The sequence below is a fragment of the Oncorhynchus mykiss genome, chromosome 23 (genome assembly GCF_057628025.1).
Source record: "Oncorhynchus mykiss isolate SJ-2025 chromosome 23, ASM5762802v1, whole genome shotgun sequence".
Taxonomy (NCBI): domain Eukaryota; kingdom Metazoa; phylum Chordata; class Actinopteri; order Salmoniformes; family Salmonidae; genus Oncorhynchus; species Oncorhynchus mykiss.
This window is the reverse complement of record NC_143044.1, coordinates 17,200,874-17,228,503: the sequence shown is the minus strand read 5'-3', so window position 1 is coordinate 17,228,503 and position 27,630 is coordinate 17,200,874. Positions and strand designations below refer to the sequence as shown.

The 27,630-nt window shown below is 41.9% G+C and overlaps 1 protein-coding gene across 1 annotated transcript in view; it reads right to left on the bottom strand.

Annotated features, from left to right (window-relative positions):
* The window catches only part of LOC110502511 (glutamate receptor ionotropic, delta-1), a 457,066-nt gene extending 429,760 nt beyond the window's left edge, over nucleotides 1–27,306 (bottom strand). Inside the window, exons 1-2 of the mRNA XM_036960054.2 lie at nucleotides 26,921–27,306; nucleotides 23,083–23,238 (exon numbers count right to left, since the gene is read on the bottom strand). Coding sequence (XP_036815949.1) covers nucleotides 23,083–23,238; nucleotides 26,921–26,999 — 235 coding nt within the window. The 5' untranslated portion in view covers nucleotides 27,000–27,306. The remainder of the gene's footprint in view (nucleotides 1–23,082; nucleotides 23,239–26,920) is intronic.
* Between the last annotated feature and the right edge of the window lie 324 nt (nucleotides 27,307–27,630).

Genomic DNA, 27,630 nt, shown 5'->3' with positions numbered 1-27,630 from the left:
TCTGTTCTAGATTTGGGGGGAGGTTTAAAAAAACACGCCAGGCTACTCTTGAACATCTACAACTAGATAGAAAGTATGAAGAAATGACAACGGACGTACACGTTTTCAAATACTGTAACTGCCCCTTTTTAGGCCCGCAAATTGCTTTTGACGAACAAATCGGAATGAAAAAAATCTGTGCATCCTCCGCTGAATTTTGCAAGCCCGATGTGGCCCTCAAGCCGTAATTATTGCCCACCACTGGACTAGATTGTCTACTTTATCTGACAGGCATGTGTCTTCATGTCCAGAAGTCTAATAACCCAATCTGGAGCGATCTCCAGGGAGAAACTAACACATCTTGAACATGCAGATTCTTATCTGTCCCTAAATGCTCTCTCTCTGATAAAAAACAAACAAAATAACAGCACTGAAGCTTGCGGCACATTCACATGCTTTATCATCCCCAAAAGACAGAGAGGGTATTGGGTATTTGCATGGGGTGTTTATCTAAATCTAATAGCCCAGAATAATTGGCCGGTTCCTATTAATGCTTACCCGTGCATGCAACAAACCAAAACACAGTAAAATAAAGAACAGTCAATGTGGGGCAATCTATATGTAGCAGGCATGATAAGTGATTTCCCAGGTGATATCACTAAGGACCTCGGCATTACCCCAGCATCTTTAGCCCCCAGAGTTAATCATGTCACAAGGGGGTGTTGGAGTGTAAGAATGCAGAGATAGAGCACAGTAAGCGGTAAAGAAGGAATGGGAGAACCAATGCAGCCGAAAGTATGTTGAACTCCCCTGGTTATTCTCCACAGTATGATTACCTAGCCATATTTATCCCCATATTGCAGTGTGCAAACATTCTATTGAGCTGACAAGGATGCACTGATGTTCACAGTACGGATACATGGAGAGTGTCATTCTGCTTGTTTTGCCGTATTTACAATGACAAATTCAGCATGCTCATATGTTTTCTGATGGAATTAAATATGCATTTTAATTATCAAAGGCTAATTAGTTATGTTAGTTCTGTGACTGACAGTGTGTTGTGGCTAGAGAGGAAGAGGGGATGTGTGAAAAGAGAAGCACTAACCCTGTGGGTGGAACATTAGGAAGGAAAGTTTTCACACCTAGTATGTGTGTGTGTGTGTGTGTGTGTGTGTGTGTGTGTGTGTGTGTGTGTGTGTGTGTGTGTGTGTGTGTGTGTGTGTGTGTGTGTGTGTGTGTGTGCGCACCAGTGGAGGCTCCTCAGAGGAAGAAGGGGAGGACCATCCTCTGTGAATTTCATAAAAATAAGAATGGTAAAACATTGAAAAAGTTATTATTTTTAGATAAAACTATTTTAAATATATTCACGTCACCAAATAATTGATTAAAACACACTGTTTTGCAATGAAGGTCTACAGTAGCCTACACAGCACTCTGTCGGGAGCACCATGGTCTAGCCGGAGGACAGCTAGCTTCCATCCTCCTCTTGGTACATTGACTTCAATACAAAACCTAGGAGGCTCTTGGTTCTCACCTCCTTCCATAGACTTACACTGTAATTATAACATCTTCCGGAGGACGTCTTAGTACTGAATCTACTACTGAAAGCATACGCTACACCTAGCTAGCACTGCAATGCATAAAATGTTGTGAGCATTTGACTCAAAGAGAGAGAAAGACAATAGTTGAACAGGTTTCAACCAATTAAATTCTTCAAAAACGAAGAAGAAGTAAGAGAGAGAGAGTGTCATATTTTTTCACTTTCAGTTTCTCTTACTTAGCTTGCGAATGCAGCTGGCTAGTTTAGTTGCTCAAACAGAGGGATGCTATGCTAGCTAGCTGGCTATGACTATCCAACACCGCACTGGAACTCTTCCAAGTCAAGGTAAGCTTTTGGTTTTATTAATTTATTGCCACCTGAGTCCGCCGGTGTAACTGCTTACTGACTATGCACTGTAACATTACTGCATGGTTGTAGCAGGTTTACTAGCGCATTAGATATTTTACCTATGTTGACTAGGACGTTACTTTAGCTAATATGGGGACAACAATGTAGGTGTGTGTAGAGGTTATGACATGGTTTGGCTTGGAAAGGTTTTTTCGCCTGGTCACATACAGCTGATGTGTTGTTCATTGAAGTCTACAAACAAAGGGAAAAGGTGAGAGGAGGAGAGTGCAAAGGGGCTAGAATGAATACAACGTGGTTGCTTTGATCAGGGGTGTATTCATTCTGCCAATTCTGTTGAAAAAAATATTATAAACGGAAGTAAAACGAAACAGGGATAAAAAAATACCTGAATTTGTCCAATAGAAACTTGTTTGCAACTGTTGGACTAATGATTACACCCTAGATAAGCTAGATGCAGGAAAGAGTGTGAAAGGCGGTATTGAATGTGTCAATGTCTGTCCCTGTGTCACTGTCTGTCATCTCAAATTTTTCTCTCGACATGTATGCACCTACGTTATAAACTTTCATTAATAGGTGTAAGGGATTTCCTCCTCTTCTCCTGAAGAGGAGAGGCGAGAAGGATCGGAGGACCAATATGCAGCGTGGTTAAAGTTCATGGTTCTTTAATCAGAGAAACTATACATGAACAGAATACAAAACAAGAACCGTGAAAACCCTAAAACAGTCCCGTGTGGCACAAACACTGACACAGGAGACAGGAACAACCACCCACAAGATACCTAAAGAATATGGCTGCCTAAATATGGTTCCCAATCAGAGACAACGATAAACACCTGCCACTGATTGAGAACCACTCCAGGCAACCATAGCCTTACCTAGAACACTCAACTGAACACAACCCCATAGACTACAAAACCCCTAGACAAAACAAGACACATAAATCACCCATGTCACACCCTGGCCTAACCAACATAATAAAGAAAACACAGAATACTAAGACCAGGGTATGACAATAGGTTAGGTTGTAGCAACCTCATGATGGTGTTAGGTTCTAACTATCAGAGTAAGAACTCAACGGACACTATGAAAGCTCAAACCAAGTTTATTCTTCCCAGAGGATCGAACAGCTGAACAGACAAAGACATGGTTCCACCCGTGATAGTATGTATACCCCATGTTGGGTGGAGTCTCCTTTATTATCGCTAAACATTGCATCATTATTGCTAGGCAGGGAGCTACAGTAAGTGATATGGGCAATAAACAGTTCCTCCCCTTATCAGTACTGCCACGTGACCGTTTTCCCAGCACTCAGCCCCTCCCAAGATTAAGTACGGCACCTCATGTCTCTATTATAACTAATGATTAATAATATAACTAATGATGATAAATAACAGTTAAAACTCAGAAATCCAAACCCATCAATGGGTATAGGGAAAATTTTAGTATCATGTAGTAGCCTAAACCTATCGATGTTACATTGAACTGGGTGAATGACAGTCATCCAACATGCTGTAATAGAAATAAGGCCCTGCTCATGAAAATAAAAATTGTCCTCCCTCATCATAAACGGCACTGACTGCCACTGGTGTGCGCACATATGTGTGTGTCCCCGATGGATCAGTCACAGTCACATTTCAGACACACAGTGGCACCTTATGTGTGCACATGATGCATTTGAGTGGCATTTCATAAACAAGTACTTGATTACTGGCATTTTCAGTTGCAGCCTTTATTCATCAAGATTCCACTCATTATATCATTGACATGTCATATAAAACATACACCAGTGGTCACCTACCGGTGAATCGCGATCGACTGGTCGATCTTCAAGGCATCCCTAGTCGATCACCAAACATTTCTGTAGAAAAGCCAATGATAAAGGCTTGCACTCCCTTTTTTTTATTAGTGTTACGCTGGTAGCAGTAGGTGCACTTGATTCAGAAGCCCTGTGCACCGGGTAGGCAAAGTGTTGCCATTTTGAACCATATAATTTGTCTGAATAGACAAACTCCGCCTACTCGGCAGACCGGGAGAAATCAAATCAAATCAAGCTTTGTTTATACAGCACATTTCAGACATGGAATACAACATAAAGTTCTTCACAGGAAAAAAATGATAAAAACAATGAAAATAAAAACTGAAATACTTACTACACAACAAACATAACAGGACAAATAAACAAAAGAACAATAAAAACTGAACAACTAACAAGAGCCCTAAGGAAATCAAAGCTAAAAGGTGTGTTTTAAGATACATTTTAAATATGTCCACAGTTTCGGCCCCCCCTCAGGATTTCTGGCAGGCTATTACAGAGGCTTGGGGCAGAGTAACTAAAGACTGTCTCTCCATGCCTCTTGGTCCTAGGCTTTGGGATAATAAAAGACCATATCAGTGCCAGAGAACCTGAGGGACCTACTGTACTGGACACAACTTAAAAGCATGTCTGACATGTATGTGGGTGCACAATCGTGGATTAATTTAAAAACCAATTGAAGAGTCTTAGAATAAATTCTAAAAGCACAGGCAGCCAGTGCACAGACCTTAAAACCGATGTAACGTGTGCTCTCCGTCTGGTCTTGGTCAGTACCCGTGCTGCAGCAATCTGTATGTTTTGCAGTTGACCAATAGCTTTCTTGGGTAGACCAGACAGGAGAGCATTACAGTAGTCAAGTCTGCTTGTAATAAAAGCATGGATGAGTCTCTCTGTATCAGCCTGAGAGAGGATCTGCCACACATTGGCAATGTTCCTGTCACGCCCTGACCTTAGTGCTTTTTATGTCTCTATCTTGGTTTGGTCAGGGTGTGTTTTGGGTGGGCATTCTATGTTCTTTTTTCTATGATTTTGTATTTCTTTGTTTTGGCTGGGTATGGTTCTCAATCAGGGACAGCTGTCTATTGTTGTCTCTGATTGGGAACCATACGTAGGTAGCTTTTTCCCACATGGTTTTTGTGGGTAGTTATTTTCTGTTTCGTGTTTTCTGCACCTGATAGGACTGTTTCAGTTTTGTTTATTCCCTTTGTTATTTTTGTTTAGTGTTCAGTTCAAATAAAAAGTCATGAACACTTACCACGCTGCGCTTTGGTCCGATTCGTCCTCCTCAGAAGACGACACCCGTTACAGAACTACCCACCACAAATGGACCAAGCAGCGTGGTATGGAGGAGCAGAGGGTTCAGGACTTCTGGACATGGGAGGAGATATTGGACGGTAAGGGACCCTGGAGACAGGCTGGGGAATATCGCCGCCCGAAGGAAGAACTGGAGGCAGCTAAAGATGAGAGGCGGCGATATGAGGCAAGGCAGTGCAGCAGGCACGAGAGGCAGCCCCCCAAAAAATTGGAGATTGGCGGAGTCAGGCTATAGACCTGAGCCAACTCCTCGTGCTTACCGGAAGTAGCGGGGTACTGGTCAGGCACCATGTTATGCGGTAAAGCGCATGGTGTCTCCAGTGCGCGCTCATAGCCCGGAGCACAATATGCCAGCCACCTGCAAGTGCCATGCAAGAGTGGGCATCCAGCCAGAGATTGTGGCAGCTCAGCGTGCTTGGTCTCCGGTGCGCCGTTTCGGCCCAGGGTATCCTGTGCCGGCTCTGCGCACTGTGTCTCCGGTGCGCTGGGACTGCTCAGTTCGTCCTATGCCTGCTCTCCGCCCGTGCCGGGCTAAAGTGGGCATTGAGCCAGAACTCCAGTGCTCCGCCACAGCCCGGTTCGACCTGTGCCTGCACTCTGGAGGGGCCTGGCTAAAGTGGGCATTCAGCCTGGAGGAGTGGCGCCAAGGCTGCACACCAGAGCTCCAGTGCTCCACCATAGCCCGGTTCATCCGGTGCCTCCTCTAAGCACCAGGCCTCCTGTAGGTCTCCCCATCCTGGTGGGCCCTAGGTGGGGCCCTGGCAGCCCCACTCACCAGGCTGTCTCTGCGTCTCCTCCCTCCAGAGTCGCCCTCCAGTCCGTACCCTCCAGCAACGCCCTCCAGTTCGGAGCCTCCAGCAAGGGTGCCCAGTCCGGGGCCCGCAACGAGGTTGCCCAGCCCAGGGCCCACAACAAGGGTGCCCAGTCCGGGGCCCGCAGCAAAGGGCCCCAGTCCAGGGCCCGCAACGAGGGTGCCCAGTCCGGGGCCCGCTACGAGGGTCCCCAGTCCGGGGACCGCTACGAGGGTCCCCAGTCCGGGGTTGGCGGTCTACATCCCTCACCAGAGTCACCACTGCGGAGAAATGCCCACCCAGACACTCCCCTATAGGTTCAGGTTTTGCCGGAGACCGCACCTTTGGGGAGGGGAGGGGGGGGGGGGGGGTACTGCCACGCCCTGACCTTAGAGCTTTTTATGTCTCTATTTTGGTTTGGTCAGGGTGTGATTTGGGTGGGCATTCTATGTTATTTTTTCTATGTTTTTGTATTTCTTTGTTTTCAGAAGACGACACCCGTTACAGTTCCTTAGGTGGTAAAAAGCTATTTTTGTCAAATTAGAAATTGAGTTCAGAATCTAAAATAACACCTCGGCTTTTAACCTGGTGTTTTATATTTATTCCCGTGAATTAAAATGCGTGGCCAGATTATCTTTCTGTGCTTTGGCTCCATTAATAAGTACCTCGGTCTTGTCTTGATTTATTTAGCTGGAGGAAGTTGTGAGCCATCCAAGTATTTAAATCACTAATAATCTAATAATTTATCCGTGGAGCTAAAATCCTCTGTAGACACAGACATGTAAAGTTGTGTAACATCTGTGTAGCAGTGAAAATCAATGCTGTGCTTTCTGATAACTCTGAACCGTACCAGACCTAAAAATATATGGAACGCCACGTGAGATGTATTTTCTTTGAGTTGTATTCACTAAGAGTGACAAACTCTCAACCAAGGACTTAAATAAGTCCTAAACCAATTTAAAACTGGACCGGAGAGGCCAACTCCAGTTTCTCCAGAATGACATCATGGTCAACAGTGTCGAATGCAGCACATATATCCAGGAGTACAAGGACAGAGAGCTGTTTGGCATTTTTCATGGCAGATTCCTTATCCATAAAATTAAGTGGGCGGAGAACAAACCCCTCTTCACATTGTTTGAGATAGAATTGAAATATTATTTTGAAATGATCAATAAGTGTAAAAACAAAAAAGGAATACATAGCATAAAACTTTTTGACAAAATGAAAATGTATCTCAATATGTAACACCTCAGCCTAACCAGCTCTGCTAGAGCGAGTAATGTTCAGTGAGCTGTTCTCTCATTTGTGTCTGGAAGTAGCTAGCAAGTTAGCTTGGGTGCTTGACTTTTAATATTTGTTTATTATGAACAAAACAAATACAGAAACAGAAATATACAAACAAGAGTACATAAACCTAACAGCATAGAGGAGGAGGTGTGATGGTGCTTTGCTGGTGACACTGTCTGTGCTTTATTTAGAATTCAAGGCACACTTAACCAGCATGGCTATCAGAGCATTCTGCAGCGATACACCATTCCATCTGGTTTGTGCTTAGTGGGACTATCATTTGTTTTTCAACAGGACAATGACCCAAAACACACATCCAGGCTGTGTAAGGGCTGCATCAGATGACCTGGCCTCCACAATCATCCTACCTCAACCCAATTGAGATGATTTGGGATGAGTTGGACCACAGAGTGAAGGAAAAGTAGCCAATGAGTGCCCAGCATATGTGGGAACTCCTTCAAGACTGTTGGAAAAACAATCCTTATGAAGCTGGTTGAGAAAATGCCATGGGTGTTTAAAGCTGTCATCACGGCAGACAAAGGGTGGCTACTTTGAAGAATCTAAAATATATAACACTTTTTTTGGTTACTACATGATTCCATATGTGTTATTTCATAGTTTTGATGTCTTCACTATTATTCTACAATGTAGAGAATAGTACAAATAAAGAAAAACCCTTGAATGAGTAGGTGTTCTAAAACTTTTGACCGGCAGTGTCATAAAAAATATTTTGGAAGTGATGCAGACAATTACATTGATGGAAGCTACAATCTATCTGCAATATTAAAGAGTATCTACACCCCCCCCCCCCCCCCCCCCCCCCCCCCACACACACACACACACACACACACACACACACACACACACACACACACACACCCTCAGAAAGGCTGTTTGATCATTACAGGTTTGAGAAAAATTCCGAAGCTGGATCCCCAATGGGAATGGAATGAGGCTATTGTCATGCAGATAGCCATGTCATACCCCGCTGTTCAAATAGTCCTGATCAAATAATCATTACTGTGAGGCTCCGATGAGCCTGGGATGAGCCCATGGTTGGCAGCAGCCTGACACGTCTTAATTCAGCTTGACTCTGCTCAAACACAGCACGGAACAGGCAGGATGTTGTCATCAGCATTACTATCATCTATGTCGACCATTGATCGTACTTCTCTTTACATAAGCAACGGGCAGGTTTCAACCATTTCTGATGACACGTCTATGTTTTGAGGTTTCCTAGTTAGATACCTGGTTAGTGAATACACTAAAAATCGTACTGACGAAGAGCTCACTTGAAAAGCACAAAAATGGGAAGACTATAGTAGAAGTGGATTATTTATGCTTGAAGCAGCTAAGAGTAAAATCAAAGACTAGCAAGCGCTACAAGGCCTTCAACAGCACAGAAGGATTGAAATGCATCGTAGGACTAGAGGGATTATTGATGATATTCCCAAACCCATTCTCCGAACCCCAGCCTTCTCATACATAATCAGAGATTTTCACTGTTTTAAGGGTACATCGTGCTTGGTGCAGAGGACAAAAGGCTGTAGATCTCTAAGGGGGAATCACATAGACCCTTTACAAAGGGTCTAAGCTACTTGCCTCCTTAGGCAGGGGATTGGGCTATCACACACACTAATTGCTATCCTGATCTAGCTCAACACTAAATCCTCCATTAGCCTGAACAATAGAATTTAGCCTTGGTCTATGTGTCAACAAATCCAATGTGGTTCCAAATTGGGATTTCCTCAGAAAATCATAATGAAAGTTGTGATATTGAAAGGAGATTGTGTTCCAACAAGGAAAAAGCATTAATAATCTGATCCAATAGCTTTAATCAGGGATATAAAAGGGTTGCTTTGAATAGTGCCCTTTTATTACTGGGGCTGTTGCCCTGGGGTGAAGAAGGTTGATTTTAAAGAATTAGAGATAATCTTTTTACACACCGTCACTTAAGACACCACCACTAAACAAACAGACAACTGATCTGATTCAGTCCATAAAAACACACTGTGAGGCATTCTGTCTGAGAAACTACAGTATATCCAAGAGACAGAAATGTCCAAAAGTACCATGACAGCATCGCACAGTATGATAGTTAGAAAGTCGAGCACAATCTAGAGAAGTAGGCTACTTTAACTTCTAGTGACAGCCAGCCAACACACACAGTCTGTACAGATTCCATCATCTACACTCCTGAGAAATTCAGTGAAGAGAAATCCCTAAGGCCACAAACATGCTTCTCCAAGACGCTCAGTCATAGGCTGTTGTGTGTCACTTTACATTAAGTTGCACATATTACTATGTAACTACACAATAACAACTATTGTAACAACATAGTAGTTATATAGGTGTTACTATGTAATTACATGTTGTAATTGCTCAGTTTGGCCGTGCGGCCAGATCTAGGAAGAGTCTTGGTGGTTCCAAACGTCTTCCATTTAAGAATGATGGAGGCCACTGTGTTCTTGGGGACATTCAATGCTCCAGAAAGATTTTGGTACCCATATATGTGCCTCGACACAATCCTGTCTCAGAACTCTATGGACAATTCCTTCGACCTCATTGCTTGGTTTTTGCTCTGACATGCACTGTCAACTGTGGGTCCTTATATAGACCGGTGTGTGCCTTTACAAATCATGTCCAATCAATTTAATTTATCACAGGTGGAGTCCAATGAAGTTGTAGAAACATCTTAAGGATGAACAATGGAAACAGGATGCACCTGAGCTCAATTTCCAGTCTCATAGCAAAGGGTCTGAATACTTATGTAAATTAGGTATCTGTTTACTAAAATGACAAAAAATCTGTATTCGCTTTGTCGTTATGGGGTATTGTGGTAAGATTGATGAGATGATTATTATTTTTTTAATCTATTTTAGAAAAAGGCTGTAACGTAACAAAATGTGGAAAGAGGCAGCTTTCCCGAATGCAATGTAAAAGGCTTCATTGCAAAAAATCCCAAAGTATCCCTTAAATGTAAAGTGTACCGGCTGTTGTATTGTTCTTTTTGGAAGTGGAAAATGGAATGAAGCACACTGCTCTTTATACTTCTGATTTCGCAATTTCACAAAGTGGAATAGCCCTGACATTACTCTCACAGTGTTACATTATGGTGTGGCTCATGTGGTAGCAGGCTTTCGTCTATGAAAGGAGGTAACACAGACACAAATGCATAATTTTCTGAATGTGAGGGAAGCATACAGGAGAACTATAGACCTTATTGTCAATGACAGACATTAGATGGGGAGTATTTGTCTTGCTGCACATTATGTCCAGACAGAGAAGTGATATCAGGATATTGAGCATATCAGACAATAATTTTCCAGACATTCTGCCAGGGACTTTTGTAACAATTTACTATCATTTTCACCACAATTATGATCCAATTTCACTCCCTAGCTCACCCTCTCTCCCATCCTCTCCTGCTAAGAACAGATATGCAGAGCACGGTCCATGCAGCAGGTAGATATTGAACAAAACCGTTTCTGAGAAGCCATTCACACCTAAAATAAGAAACATAATCAGCCATTTCATTCAAACGCACCTGTTATTGAAATGATTCATACACTAAGATAGTGACATTTCAGTTTTTATCTACTTCTACATCCATGTTCTCCACACTGCAACATGTGCTTACTACTTGTCACATAACGTCTAGCCTCTGACTGTTAGTAAAAAGTACACATTTAGAATTGTGACTCTAAGAGTAGCTGTTGTTGTGGTTTTTGGAAGGATATGTTATTTTGCATGTACACACATGGTGGGAGAAAGCTATGTGGGATAGAGTGTCTCATTCCTCTGTCATGTACTATGAATTCGTAGTGGTTGCTAGGAGGTTGTTGGTGTAGCAGTGAATGAGGACACCTAGGAAAGATATCCGTCCTGCTGGCTTGGAGCATAGGAGGGTGGAGACAATTAGAGACGCGTCGCCCACACTTCTAGCCCTCCAGCTAACTAGTCCTGCTCATCACCTCATCATCACATCCTACTCATCCACTTGTTTTTCTGTCCTCCGTTAAGACATCATGATGAAATACAATTTTCTCATTCCAACACAGAGGTTGTTTGGCTCAGACTTTTAAGCTGCAGCACAGTGAAGGTTTCCTAAGCTTACAGTGCCTTGCGAAAGTATTCTGCCCCCTTGAACTTTGCGACCTTTTGCCACATTTCAGGCTTCAAACATAAAGATATAAAACTGTCTTTTTTTGTGAAGAATCAACAACAAGTGGGACACAATCATGAAGTGGAACGACATTTATTGGATATTTCAAACTTTTTTAACAAATCAAAAACTGAAAAATTGGGCGTGCAAAATTATTCAGCCCCCTTAAGTTAATACTTTGTAGCGCCACCTTTTGCTGCGATTACAGCTGTAAGTCGCTTGGGGTATGTCTCTATCAGTTTTGCACATCGAGAGACTGACATTTTTTCCCATTCCTCCTTGCAAAACAGCTCGAGCTCAGTGAGGTTGGATGGAGAGCATTTGTGAACAGCAGTTTTCAGTTCTTTCCACAGATTCTCGATTGGATTCAGGTCTGGACTTTGACTTGGCCATTCTAACACCTGGATATGTTTATTTGTTGAACCATTCCATTGTAGATTTTGCTTTATGTTTTGGATCATTGTCTTGTTGGAAGACAAATCTCCGTCCCAGTCTCAGGTCTTTTGCAGACTCCATCAGGTTTTCTTCCAGAATGGTCCTGTATTTGGCTCCATCCATCTTCCCATCAATTTTAACCATCTTCCCTGTCCCTGCTGAAGAAAAGCAGGCCCAAACCATGATGCTGCCACCACCATGTTTGACAGTGGGGATGGTGTGTTCAGCTGTGTTGCTTTTACGCCAAACATAACATTTTGCATTGTTGCCAAAAAGTTCAATTTTGGTTTCATCTGACCAGAGCACCTTCTTCCACATGTTTGGTGTGTCTCCCAGGTGGCTTGTGGCAAACTTTAAACAACACTTTTTATGGATATCTTTAAGAAATGGCTTTTTTCTTGCCACTCTTCCATAAAGGCCAGATTTGTGCAATATACAACTGATTGTTGTCCTATGGACAGAGTCTCCCACCTCAGCTGTAGATCTCTGCAGTTCATCCAGAGTGATCATGGGCCTCTTGGCTGCATCTCTGATCAGTCTTCTCCTTGTATGAGCTGAAAGTTTAGAGGGACGGCCAGGTCTTGGTAGATTTGCAGTGGTCTGATACTCCTTCCATTTCAATATTATCGCTTGCACAGTGCTCCTTGGGATGTTTAATGCTTGGGAAATCTTTTTGTATCCAAATCCGGCTTTAAACTTCTTCACAACAGTATCTCGGACCTGCCTGGTGTGTTCTTTGTTCTTCATGATGCTCTCTGCGCTTTGACGGACCTCTGAGACTATCACAGTGCAGGTGCATTTATACGGAGACTTGATTACACACAGGTGGATTGTATTTATCATCATTAGTCATTTAGGTCAAGATTGGATCATTCAGAGATCCTCACTGAACTTCTGGAGAGAGTTTGCTGCACTGAAAGTAAAGGGGCTGAGTAATTTTGCACGCCCAATTTTTCAGTTTTTGATTTGGTAAAAAAGTTTGAAATATCCAATAAATGTCGTTCCACTTCATGATTGTGTCCCACTTGTTGTTGATTCTTCACAAAAAAATACAGTTTTATATCTTTATGTTTGAAGCCTGAAATGTGGCAAAAGGTCGCAAAGTTCAAGGGGGCCGAATACTTTCGCAAGGCACTGTACCTCTTATTTTGCTATGCTTTCCATGTCCATGCTAATGGTTCAATCAGAGTCAGTTTGTAGTTTAACTGTGTCAAAGGTGAAGTCACTAAAAACAGTAAGAATCACCAATTATACACATTTTCTGCCTGGGAATTGTGGCCTGGAGACAAATCGCTGCTGAATGTGGCCAGCAGAATGATGACTGAATGAGTATGACTGAACATAAGTGTGATTGAACCTACGTTGTTCGGGATTGCAGTTGAGAAACTTCAATCGGACCTTTTAAAGCTTGCCTTAGTAGCTAGGGACTGTTTATTCCATGCTGTCATCTAGAATGTCCATTAGGATCAGCTCTAACGATCGATACACTTTGCACAGCTTTCCTGCTTTGTTCAACATTTTCAAGAATCACACAAAGGAATAAGTCTCTATCCAGTTATTTACATTACATTTATGTATAATGTATGCATACAAGTATAATGCAGAACTGTACATGTTAATTTAGTCTTAAGGCTGTAATATTCACAAGGCATGTAGGCTATGTCTGCATATCCAAAGCTGCTAGTTTGGCAATGATGACAGTGTTGTATGGGCTATTTGGCCAGTATATGTGAAGCTGCTTTATTGCCAGGACATCTACTGCTCCAAGCAAACACACACACACACACACACACACAAACAAACAGTGGCTCACACGACATGCGTAGCAAATAACACTTTACTGCGGCACTGATTACAAAACGGGGTAAATGAGAGCAATGGCACGGAACATTTCCTGTCTTGGGAAGGACATAATGAGGTCAAACCTGTAGATGACTAGAAAAGGGAAGAAGATGAGTGCGCTATACTTGACTAAGGTAAAATATGAATAATTCACATTAACTTTAGTTACAAAGGGCCCGAGGATGTTCATTTCACACACGTATACCCCCCCCCCCCCGCCCCCTCTAGAAGATAATTTTTGAACCTGTAGTTACTTCATAATTAACGCCCTCTCTGATGGAGAGGTGGAATGATGTACCTCAGATATTTGTTCACCCTCCTACAGTGTGATTGCCAAAGAATACCCTAGTAAGTGACATCACAAGAATGGACAGAAGGATAAAGAGGACACCGCATGACTGGTTCTGGAAAGTCATTTTTCTTCTTTTTTTTTGCATGTGAAAAATGTCCAGACAAATACTAAATCTGCCCAATGCTTAGTGGTTATAAATCCAGTCAGTGTTTGTAAAGCAGCGATGCATGCTCTCATTTGTGAAACATGAAGCATACTGGTTGGGTTGAGTATACCACAGCATGCAAAGGCATTATTCATCTCACATTTCCTTTACCAGCAACAATCTGTGAGAAAGACTGAGATAAAATCATCTGTTGTGTATGTGGCTTTTCCACTTGCATTATACACAGGAGCACTTTATGCCTGTAGACGTTCATGTGGGTGGCATGACAGAAATGGCTTGGGGAATTAACTGGGTTTGTAGCTTGTAGCTTGCTATGACTTCAGCCATGACAGGTCTCAAAGCAATGTGTTCTGAAAAAAAGGCAAGAGCTACAGTGCATGTCTGAATGTAATGCGTTTTGAGCAGTTGGAAAATAAATATATAAACACATTATCATTATTAATAGTATTATGTCCGATGGACTGCATTTTGTCCAGATTTCATCTGCTCGTCACACAAAAAAAACAGGGTTTTGGTGTTACACTGTCTAAAGGCTTACATAGCCTCATTATGAGGTGAATCCATAATGCCTGGGCAGGAGTGTGGGGACTTGTGGCAGAGTGACACAGTAACAGATGGGCCCACTCTCTGATGCTGAATGGAACAGTGTTTCTAGGCGATGCCACAGACAACGACTCACAAACACTGTCTCATTTGCCTTGTAGTCAATGTGGCAGTGAGCTGAACCGAGAGCCACACAGTTTCAAATGACTTCATCTTTTTTATTCCCTAAGATTTCACAGCCCCCCCCCCCTCTCCCTTTCCCTCCCCCTCCTGTTTAATGTAATAGGATTTACTCTGAGGCTTATTTTCCGCTCCTCGTCTTCCGTCCCGGAAAGGAGTCCTACGCAGCCAACGGTACAGGAGGTGGGTAGTAAATTATACACACTGCCCTCCAAGCTCTTCGGCATGAGGCAGGGGGGTTCCAACAAATGCCTCCCCCTGAACACCCCCACACTCCCCAACTCCTACTCCCACCATCCGTTTCCTTCCTACCCACCCCCCACCCCTCCACCTCGCCATCCCTGCCCTCCTCTCCATCAATATTTCTCAAGCACGTTTTAAGCAGCTCAATAATGTCAAAGCACAACAAACCATAGAAAAAAAGATACATTATGCCATAGACTTGTGACCTGGATGTATAAGAGAGTACTGTATATAGGCTGACAGACAATCATAAGCATCCATCTGATTGGACAATCAGTATCGATTCCCTCTTCACCACCTACATCACTATTACAGTTAATGGAGCATTGGTGGAAAATATGAGGTTTTGGGGTCACAGAAAAGTGAAAACATCTGTCATATTGACCTGCACTGTTCTTACTGCAACATGGAAGAGAAATGCAGGATAATAACCCATGTTGGTGTTAGTTTAGTAAATCATTTCTACAGACAGACAGGCAAGTACATGTGGATAGATAATATGACAACATACTACAATAACAATGGATTGGGAATCTTCATACCGTATATGACAGAGTCAGTCCAATTCATCCACAGTTTCTAGCAGACCTCATACCATGATGTCTATGTTTACCTTCCACAATAAAACTCAACCTGTAGCAGCGTGGCCCAGAGAGAGCACCACCCAATGTGCTCTACTACTATGAAAATATCTGAAATCACTTTGCAAAGACACATCAACTGGAGTTCTCTGAACATGCGGAAACGATGGAGAAAACAAAAAAAAGAGAGCACTGATAAGCCTGAACCACCCTAATTAGTGCCTTACAGTCACTTTGTTTACATCTGAATCCAAAGTTCACCATTTCATTTCCTGAAAACCTGGCAAGTACAGGCCTTGTAATCGCCGAGGGAATAGGGGGGGGGGGGAACAAATAACATTGCTTTACTTTTTTTTCTCTAAACGCGGTACCATGCTTTAAAAAGGCCAGTCTGTTTTCTGATACCCACATTAAAAGATTAGTGAAATCCCAGCTTGCGGTGACATTTAGAGAGAAGCCGATGACTCCTTTGAATACAGATCAGAGTAAAAAGAAAATTGGCAGCCTTTAAATCTAATCAACAGTGGTACCAACACGCCAGACCCCAATGGCAAATCACATTCAAAGTGTTAGCAATTCCTCTATAGGCTGATTCTTTGAGATGACTTACACTCTCAATGCATTAAGAGGTGTCTAGTAAACTCAAAGAGAGACATACACAGTCAATAACCTGAGTAACACAACATATCCCAGTGCACCCAAGGAATGACTGCAGCAGCCCAGGTTTTTGGCACAGAGGACAACACCTTGTACAGAATGCTCCAGTGGAACACTTTCCAGGGTGGGGGGAGAGGACGGACAGAACAGTGACCACATTTAGGAGCAGTGGCCTGGACCATTATTCACACTCTCTCACTCTCTTTCTCAGCTCACTTTGTCCCTCTATTCTCTGACAGGTCCTATGGCGCTTGTCAATGCTGACTCTTTCTATTCCAAAGGGGATATAAACAAATTCATATTCTATGGAGTGTCTTTCAGGCCTCGATGTGCTGCAGGTTTGACAGGCATTTCTATTTGCCAGGTAGCCCCAGAGGTTTGCATCTGCATTAGACTACATGGTCACTACAGCATTTACAGGCACATGCAACACGCACAGATAAGGCAGCATTCATGCATGACAGGACAGGTTGTGAGGAAAGGTACAGCAAAAATGCCTACACAAACACACCTAGGATACGAACAGTAAATAGATCACTATTTAACACATATACACAAATGCACACACAGTCAACTCAGCATGTACAAAGTACCAACACACACACACATACAGTACACGTGAACACACACTTGCACACCGAACTAAAGCAGGATCACACATACTGCATCTCTTACTATAGGCTAACAACTATTCAGTTTGTCATGCAAATCTACACAGCCCTTCTGCAGTGCAGCGCTGCGTACTAGTAACCAATGTAAACCCTCCATACTAGTGTTAGGTTCTTTTTTTTCAGAGTAAATAACTCACGGACACTAGAGAAGCTTTAACCAAGTTTCATTCTTCCCAAAGGTTCTGTACAGCTGTATTCAGACACTCCAACATTTGTCCCACTCATATATATACGTATATATATATATCCCACTTAAAACACTCCCCCTTCTCTCCAATCCTTACATCTTATGGTTTAACAGGAAAAGAGTAACAAGACACCAAACCCTTATTACTCCCTTCAGGTGACCTGTCCTCACCTCCTTACCTCAACCCCACCTTCACCTAATCCACAGAGATCCATGTCTCCCCTGTATCATCACGTTCCTCTGCTCCCGTCCCCCAACACATTCCAACACATTCCACAGCTATCTGTCTTTCTACAGAGGCCCAGTCTCTTTCTCCTTTGATTCTATGTTTCTTTCCTCTCATTTATTTAATATCTTAATGTTCAAAATGTCAAATCCAACACTATACAATGCAGCATTAATGGACAATAAGCAGCATGGCCAAGCCAGGCCCAAAAGCATACAATATAATTACAGGGATAGCGTTAGACATGGACTAAATGAAAGGGTGAAATGTACACCATGGCTGTGACCTCACTTAGCCGATTGGAGCACTGCAGGGTCTGAAGGCCTATCAGAGAACTTATGACAGATTAAAAATAACCACTGGGTAATTAAAACCTCTTAAATGTAAAGTCCCCATATTTGGGGAAACCTATTTGATTTTTTTAAACTAAATCAGTCTGGTATGAGAGTGGTAGCCCCTATCTGCAGAAGCAGGGTGTTTGCGGAAAGCTGAGTATATGGCTATTGATCGGCACCTTCAAATCTTTGGTATGACTTATTACCATATATGGACATACGAATTTATAAGGCAGGCCGAGCCGATGACCTCATTTCAAGAAGGCTGCTACCTACATTCTGGTTAGCGTTGAGAAACATAAACGAAAATAAACACAAAATACATTGATACTAGGGATGCACAATATATCGGAATCGGACAATATTAGCTAAAAATGCCAACATCGCTATCGGCCCGATGTCTAGTTTAACGCCGATGTTAAAAACTAAGCTACAGTGCATGCCTATATAATGTGACGTAATGATGCCAGGTAAAATTTTGCGCTACATGTGCAACACAGCATTCCTAACCTAGCCCACAATATCTGCTGTGTGGATCGAGCAGTCAACAAGTCGAGCAGTCATTTGAAAGAGTAAGAACATTTCAGTGAGACAACTCAAAGGCGAAATACAGATAATGGAATTAATTTCCCTTGACAATCAACTGTTCTCTGTCGTGTGTGATGTTGGCTTTCTTCGACTGGTCGAGCACCGGTACACACTACCAAGTGCGCTATTTTTCAGATGTTGCCCTAACGGAGTTACACAGTGATAGCGTCACTGCTATTAGCTTCACGACATACATACTATGGACGCCGTTTGGGACTTTGTGAGTCAAAAGAAATACAGTAACACTGTCAAAGCTGTACAAAAAGTCTGCAAACAAGCAAACACCGGCCACGAACGATGTGTTTACAATACCGCAATGGTAGTAAAGCATCATTTGTTCGACCACAACTTCCGGGGTAGCTAACTTTAGCTTGGTACCTAGCTAGCACCAATACAACCAGCCTGAAAACAATGACCTGCAGTCATTTTCATTATTCTTAGCAATAATTTAGAAATCTTTGTGAGTAAGTATTAGCTAGGTTGCCACTTGTTGTTTGCCTATTGAAATTGAACTTCAGTTCATGAAAATAAATAGCTAGCCAGCTAATTAACACTGTTGCCCAAAGCTAACGTTATAAGCAGCCAGCTAGCTTCATCTAGCTAGTGAGGCTCGACCGGACCGGGTTATGTGTTGTGAAGCTAGCCACAATAAGGATCAGGCACAATAGTGGAATTTGCAGTTTGCCTTCAAAATAAAAGTATGTCTTTGACAGTGATGCAAATGAATACAAATAGTAGAATTATGCCATACTTTTATTTTGAAGGCTTACCGCAAATTCCACTATTGTGGCTAATCCTTATTGTGGCTAGCTTCACATAGATGGGTCCGACCACCATTAATCAAATAAGCACCGTCTTATAAATGAGGGTTATTTTAGATGACACCTAGCTATATAGTTAGCTAGCTAACTAAAAACATAGCAAAACAACAATATGTGTCAGCTAGCTAATTTTCCTTTGGCAAGAAAAATATTGGATATCGGAATCGGCCAAAAATGTAATATCGGTGCATCACTAGTTGATACACACTGAAATCCGGGACTCCACAGATCATGAGGATATCTTATTTGTCTGCCTGTGACCTACCATTATTGATCACCAGCCAGAGAGTCCAAATGTTTATTTTACACAACGTTTTCACTAAACAGCAAACATCTTACAAGGTAAGCTTCGATTTGGTCTGTGTTTGAGCTATAACTACATGGGGGCTATCAAATTAATCCTTCGGTTGGTAGGAACACATCTAGCCTATTGATATCTGTATGACTTAATGGCAACATCGAATGTCCACCGAGTGACTATATCTTTGCACATCAAAAATATGATGTTACCTGCTCATGCGCTGTAGGCATCAATGTCACCCTGTATGTCCCCCGACACAACCAAAATGTTTGAAAGAGTTGGTATTGTAGAAATTTAGCTTTTATAGTGAACAATAACTTTTAGGCACATCCAGTGTGCAAAAACAGTGCAATTACCACATTCATACACTTTGGAGAGGTTGAATGCACCCTGGATATTCCATAACACCACCACAATGTTTGAGTGAGGTTGATATGGTCGGAATTCTGTTTTTACACTGAACAAATAGCATTTAGGGATTGCAAATATGTAATATCACTGGAATTATCTAATCTAATGCCACTCTGGAGAGGTTTAGGGACACTTGGAAACGTCCCGTGACAACACCTGACACAACTTACTAAAACATCTGCCCCTTTCTAGTTGGTGTGTCTATCAATCCCATTTTATTTTCTGGTATTGTTCACATGTTGTGGAAGCCATCTAATGGGTTTTCAGCTCTAGTCATCAATAATTCACTTATAGCTTGTCAATGAAAAATTACTTTCAAAATAAATAAAAAACAATATTTTGTGTGTGCTTGATCTTGTGTATCCTGTACTATGTAACTCCTATCGATCTTCTGATCATTTCTTCATAATCTCCCAGATGTCTTCTTTCCAAATATAATCATGTAATTACACATGAATATCAGTTACTTTTGGGTATGTCTATTTAGGCAGAAATCTACATTTTGCAATTACAATGAAGAGTTATTACCATTTTTCAGCCCTGGGGAAAAAATTAAATGATCATTCTCCTCACATCCAGGAGATAGACATAAAGACACAAAGAAATCCATTATTGAGATGTACCTTTACTTATTAAACCACAGTAACAATAATGGTCAAAGGACAGCTTTCCATCATGTTTAGAGCGCTGCGAATAATGAGTTGTCATAAATGGGGAATCTGGTGGGGATATTGGATTGGTCACGCCAACACTCAAAAAGGAGCTATTATTTGAGTCTATTTGAGCCAGTGTAGGAAGGTAAAAGGGAACCTTACAGTTATTGTAGAAGGTGGGTTTTGTTAAGTCTATGGTCTATCAACTTTTACCTTGGGAGGGCTTGATGAAAAGGGAGTTGTAGTAGTGGGTGTTGGATGAGGGGATATTGGTGCAAAGCACTCAACATATTACTGCATCTCAAATGGGTGACTAAAATAGACGCTCATCTGCTGCAGTGAATAGTTAACAGGTGTTATAAATAGTTAACGGGTGGATTTACTATGTCACGTCTAGTCTATGAGACCAGGCAGTCCTGAGTGGCAGTCACAGTGGGGTGAATGTGAGCAAAAGAGCAAAGCAAAAGGCCAACATGACCCTACTGTCACTCAACCCCCCCTCATCTCACACACACCCCAGGCCCAGGAAGGCTCATCGATTCTGGGGCCTCATCGACTGGAAAGCCCCTAGAGTTCTAAAACACCCACAGTCAACCATTCAGAATATAGAAATAGCACTGCTAGTGTGGAAATAGTGACTTGGTGTGACAGTGCAAGGGGTTTCACACTGTCTAGGGGGTTTGGCATGGGCAATGACTCATAGGTAGAGGCACAGGAGACAGGAGTGCGGTGCACAGAGGCTTTTGTTAAGAAAAGGCCAATTAAATTCTGGCTCTTTCAGAGCTCTACAGGTCAGGCTTTAAACTTAGAAAAATGCATGAAGTCGACAGGACTAGCCAAAAGCTTAAACGCTGCAAATCATATCGGCCCTAACCATACCTCACATGATGTGTGCACTCCAGAACACACAGCAGAGTGTGCTGGTTAGGCTTGGCCCTGCTGCACCACACTTGGTAAGCTTTGATAATAATCAAAGTAAAGCATCATAGCCAAAGCAGCAGGATTCATTTGCAAGGTTATTTAGGCTCACTATCAATCAGCCTTGATACCCAATAGACTTTTGTGTTGTTGTTGTCGTATATGAACTCGTCCTCACTAATTTGTTTGGTTTGCAGCCAGAAATGAACATCTGTTGTCATCTCTTAAACTTGGTTTCAGAGCTGATACCTTATCACCAGATGTGACAGCGGAAGCATTTTGTTAACAGAAAATGGTTTGCTTCTACATGTTTTGACGACAGGCAGCAACTCTGAATTAGGACAAGTTAAGAAAACAAACCCCTAAATAGAAGTCAACCCAGTTTTACGGTGCAAAAACTTAACTGATTAAGTCCAACATGCAGTAGTTTCCCAAACACTGGGATTGGCTCAGCAGCATGCTGTCAAGTCATAGGACATTAGCTGTAACTCATCAGCATTTTGACATGGTTGCATCACTGCTTGATATGGCAACTGCTTGGCATCCTACTGCAAGGCTCTGCAGAAGGTAGTGCGTATGGCTAAGTACATCACTGGGGCCAAGCTCCCTGCCATCCAGGACCTCTATACCAGACGGTGTCAGAGGAAGGCCCTAAAAATTGTCAAAGATTCCAGCCACCCAAGTAATAGACTGTTCTCTCTATTACCTAGTGCACGGCAAGCGATACCGATGCCCCAAGTCTGGAACCAACAGGACCCTGAACAGTTTCCATCCCCAAGCCATAAGACTGCTAAATAGCTAACCAAATAGCAACCTATCTGCATTGACCCTTTTTGCAATGACTTTTTGGACACATACGCTGCTACTACTGTTAATCTGTCACTTTATTCCTATCTACCTCAATTACCTCGTAACCCTGCTCATCAACTTGGTACTGGTACCCCTTGTATATAGCCATGTTATTGTTACTTATTCATTATTACGTGTTTTACTTTTCTACTATTTCTCTATTTTCTTTCTTCCTGCATTATTGGGAAGGGCACATAAGTAAACATTTTTTTGTTAGTCTACACCTGTTGTTTACAAAGCATGTGACAAATAAAATTGTATTTGATCAGAAATAATGGATTTTGAGTTTTCAAATGTAATACCTGGGGCTTATTTCAGGGCTACAATTGTCCTATTCTGTGAAACATTGCAGAGGTCTTTTGTATTTCTGGCTTTCAACATAGAGAAGGTTGATTGTACGGAAGTTTAAAACATCAATTAGTATTTCAATGCAGGCACTGTTACTGTAAGAGGTGCAATTGAATTCACATCTGAATGCCAATGAGAAATACCTTATTATAGATCAGGTAATACTACTATGTGTGAACTTTTGTAAGGGAGTAACTATTCAAGGCCATTGTGAAAGGATGCAGAAGGAGAGAGACATACACATATGTAGCAGACCCCTTGCTATTAGGCCTTGGTTTATTTTATGATGGCATCTACATTATTAGGCTGATCGTGTGAGTATGGAGGTCTAAGATCATAATTAGCAGATATTACACCAAACTATGAAAACAAGAAATGGAAGGAGTTTAAAAACAAATAATACAAGCACAATGCCCGCAAATATTTCACCATGGTAAGAGGATAAGTATCCCTCGCGCTATTATGTCACTGACGTCAGAACTAACCACAAAACTGAAACGGTGTCCCCAGCCCTAAGGAATTAAATATAACAGCAAAGCAATCAATTTCTAAAATTATTCTGCTGGATATCACTTACCTTCCTGCACTGCTTGAAATGGGTTGTTAGCCTCGATGCGTTTTACAGAGTGGGTGATTTTCTCGCTTTGTAGAATGTCGTCGTTGAGGCTTAGGTCAGAAATGGCAAGTTGAAAAATTTCGTCATCCCTGACAGCGTTTTCCTCAAATATGGCACCTGTTGGAAAAAAAAAATCTATGTAAGCTTACTTTATGGCGGGAAAATAAACTGTGAATTGTGGTCATGTTTTTGTATTTTTTTATTCACCAACAGGTTCATTTGATCCATCATTGTAGGCCTATTCGTTTATAACATGATGATGCAGTTTACACTGGACCACCTTATTGATTGTTCACTGTGGTATTTGCGCAGGCTAAATATAATTTAGGCTAGGCTACATTTTTACTGAAGCGCCTAACCTTGTCAAAAGTTCCTGATGTATAGTTAATACTGTAGCAACTCTAACACAGGTGGGATTTTAAATGTTCATAAACACTTGCAATATGTAATGCTTTCTAGAAATTGAACTTTTGTTGGGTTGGTGTTTTGCCCATGTATTAGCAGCAAAAATAAAGACATAACACGTTTAAATGCTAGCAGATGCAATTACCGTGCTCTTCATACCTGTGTGCATTCCCATTTCCTAGTCACCGTGTGCTTATAGACATGTGACCAATGACCCAACATAGGGCCCTCTAGTGTACAAAGGAAGTAAACACAGACAGAAAAACTATAAACAACACCACCACATAAGTAGGCCACGTTCACATTTAAATATAACTCAGTACCACTGTGAACGCTGTATGTAGGCCTATAACTTTTTTGTGCCAAGCTCTATGCCATTCAATTGAGAGCCTTGCCGTGCATTTCAGGACCTTGGAGAGCGGCAGTAGACCTACATGGTCACAAACGCTGGCTGTATAGTACTAGCCTACAGCTCTGGAAACTATGAATGGGATTTATTTCACATACTGTATGGACCTGAGAGCAAAGGCTCCTCGCTATTTACCATTTAATTGTGCGCCTCACAATAGGCTACATTTCAGGACCTTAAAAGAAGCAAAGGCTACAGGGATTAAATTCGGATCCTATGAAGCTGAGAACAGACGTGTGTTGTGGAGGGAAACATAGAGATAAACAATCTATGTATCTATGAAAGCTATAACCTCAAGAGGAAAAGTTCAGTGTCAGTTACATCTCTTTGGCTGGTGTCTTTTGAGGACAGCGTATTGAGGCTACGCTGTAATACAGTGGATTACATACAGACGATGTCATTGAGTGAAGTAATATGACAAGCCTACAAAATAAAGTGACGATATACTTTAGAGACATGATTTATTCTGACATTGAAGGCAAGTGTATGCCATTTAAGATATTAAAGACATGAGTGTAGCTTCCGTTAAATTCCCCAGCACTATTTTTGGGAGAGAGAGAGAGAGGGAGAGAGAGAGAGAGAGAGAGAGAGAGAGAGAGAGAGAGGGAGACAATTGCACTTCAGCATTTGTCGGACGCAGGCACATTCAAAAAAGAGAGGTAACCCAATACCGCAAACACAGATATCCCCATGAACCAAAAGTGTTGTGAGAGAGAGAGAGACCAATGCGTTTCAGCATTTGTCAGACGCAGACACATTCAAAAAAAGAGAGGTAACCCAATACCGCAAACACAGATATTCCCATGAACCAAAAGTGTTGTGTAAGACAATAGAAAGTGGCATGATTAATTGTAATGTCAGGGTTATCTGGGTTATCAGTGTTATTGGGGTCTACTATAAGCATACTGGAATTTCCATGGAGAATGACGCAGAAGAGAGAGAGAGAGAATTTACTGCTCGCATATGTAAGCGGTGCAATGAGGAATGATGTATGCCGTATGATAAGTACAAAGTAATTGACATATTTAAGGGTATACAGCAGTAGCCAATGACTTGTTATTGAAAGGTGGTGCAAAAGTGCAATAGCATGTGTCACACATTATCACTGTGCTCGAATCGAATCTATTTGGCTTGAGAATCAGCCAATGTGCCTGTTATATGGTGAGAATATGCCCATCCGTTACTCTTGCAAAGAAATACCATATATTTGCACGTGTGTCCCTCTGTGCATCCTCTGTGAATTCTAGAAAGATTTTAACCCACTTAAATCCCAACATTTATCCATGTTTTCACTATCATTTTAAAGCACGAGTTATTTTGATGCTTTGACAAAGTCATTTCTGCAGATTGCCCACTGGGCACACACTGGTTGAATCAACGTTGTTTCCCCGTCATTTCAATGAAAATGTGTTGAACCAACGTGGAAAATACGTTGTATTGACTTCTGTGCCATTTATTTAATGTGATTAATGATAAGATTTAAGGTAAAACAAATATATGTCCCTCATTTTAAGGTCAACCATTTTATGTGAACTTAACTTTCGTTTTTAAAATGGGAAAACTATTCCTTTTTAAATAATAATTTAAACAAAGTATTGAACATCTAATAGTCATTTTTACATTTGACAGGTTTTGTCATTTAGCAGAAGCGCTTACCCAGAGCGACTTAAAGTAACGAGTGCATACATATTCATACTTTTTCGTACTAGTCCCCGGTGGGAATCTAACCCACAATCCTGGCATTGCACGCACCATGCTCTACCAAATGAGCGAAACGGGATTATAGTCAAATCATAGTGTAAAAACAGGTGAACTGATTCTACTATTTTTGGCAATTTTCGGGTGTTCTGTGGTGGGAAACTGGGCGGGTTGAGCATAACACGTCAACCCTGTTACCAACAGGCTAGAAATGTTAACAATTTCATTTTTTTGTGAAGCTTGCCTTCAATTGCCCCTCCCGTTTTCACAGAACAAGCTTCCATTCTCTGTCACAATGGTATTTATGTCTGATTTAAGATGAATTCGTCAACCCGGTGGTCAACCATGTTACTTTATTTGGTACTTAATAGGCACGTACTATATATATATATATATATATATTTATTTTTTTTAACCACTTGAGATGGGAAAATACATTGTTTATTAAGTTGAACATGTGCGCTTTTTGACAGAATTAGAAAATTAGGTGAAATAGCATGTTTTTTCCCCCCAACAAGTTGCACTACTCAAAAGGCACCTAATTGGAACGACCCGGCTATAGGCGTAGTTCCGTTTATAATTTGTATTTTGTGGACATCGGGCATCAATTTAAATCATGCCATCTCTTTTTAGCATCCTACAACATCACGAGTTAAATCTATATCCCCAAAACAATGACGACTCGTGCTTTTTAGGTGTTGGAAAACTCTGGCAGATCAAACAAGCATAAACTGACAGAAAAGCTCCCTCGAGGTTTAGGCTACATAAACCAGTGTAATACCAGAAGCCTACTGCATCTCTCACAATGAAAACCCGTCTATAGTATTGATATTGTGATCACGTTCCATTGAAAGGTAAGGCAAGCGGTCCGGTTTAGGAGGGGGAGGGCTTAACAAACCGTGAACCACATACGGGACTATTGATTCCCCAAAAGCTGATGGGGAAAATCATCATCAATGTCTTATCGACATTTAAGACATCGATATATTCCATTCACTTACTGCACTTTCTCTGATAGCCTAAAAAAAATCCTACACCAAGATGGAAATCGAGCTATGTTCAGGAAATTAGCCCAATATTGACTGCATCCAAACTTTCAGTTTACATTTGACGCAGTCATATAGATTAGGCCTATTTATCCCGTAAACTATCCCCGAAGCTGCCCTTCATGCTCTACAGTTTTTATGCGCATCGCATGCATTTGTCTACGCTATACAAAGTCATGATTCTAGATGTTTCTGCAGCACGTCTCACTACAACCCGCGCATAGCTATCCAGGGTGATTACCAATATGAATGATGGAGTCCGCTCCGGCAGAATTGCATTGCAATATCCACAGGGAAAGGCAGATCAACAGCAACTCCATCTCCGGCTTTTAGCGAAGCAGCTCATCCAAGCATTCTCGGCTGTCCGACAATCAATTGGGGCACCACAAACAATGTCCAAAAACGCTGCAAATCACAACTATCGTTCAGAAGCCTCAAAACGCAGGAAACACTAAAGAAAAAGTAACAACTATGTTTATAACAGGGGAAATAACTATTTAAAACGGAAAGTGAAGGGGAAATAAGGGAAGAAAGGTTGGGAACCCTGTTATTATATTCAAAGACAGATAGTGAGCCTGGCGTTCCTTTTCTCGCTCTCGCCTTCTCCAGCGCTCACGGTGTCTAAAAGCATGGCAAGCTGCAAAAATGCTGAGGGACACCCCCCCCCCCCCCTACTCTCTCTCACACACACACACACACCGCGCGCGTGCGCGCGCACACACACACACCTTCTAAATAAAGCATTCGCTCGTTTGCCCGACCCACGTGACTGCAGAGACTTCACGTCTCGGTGCTGTCTGGAGAAGCCGGGTAAAATATAATTTGTTCTAACCGGAGAGAGACGCGGGCAGAGCGCAGTGTTTTTATTTTAGAGTAGTGGCCGATGAGGGCTGATAGACAACTATACAGTGTATGTTTGGATGCAGGTTACTAAATTCATGCAAACACCGA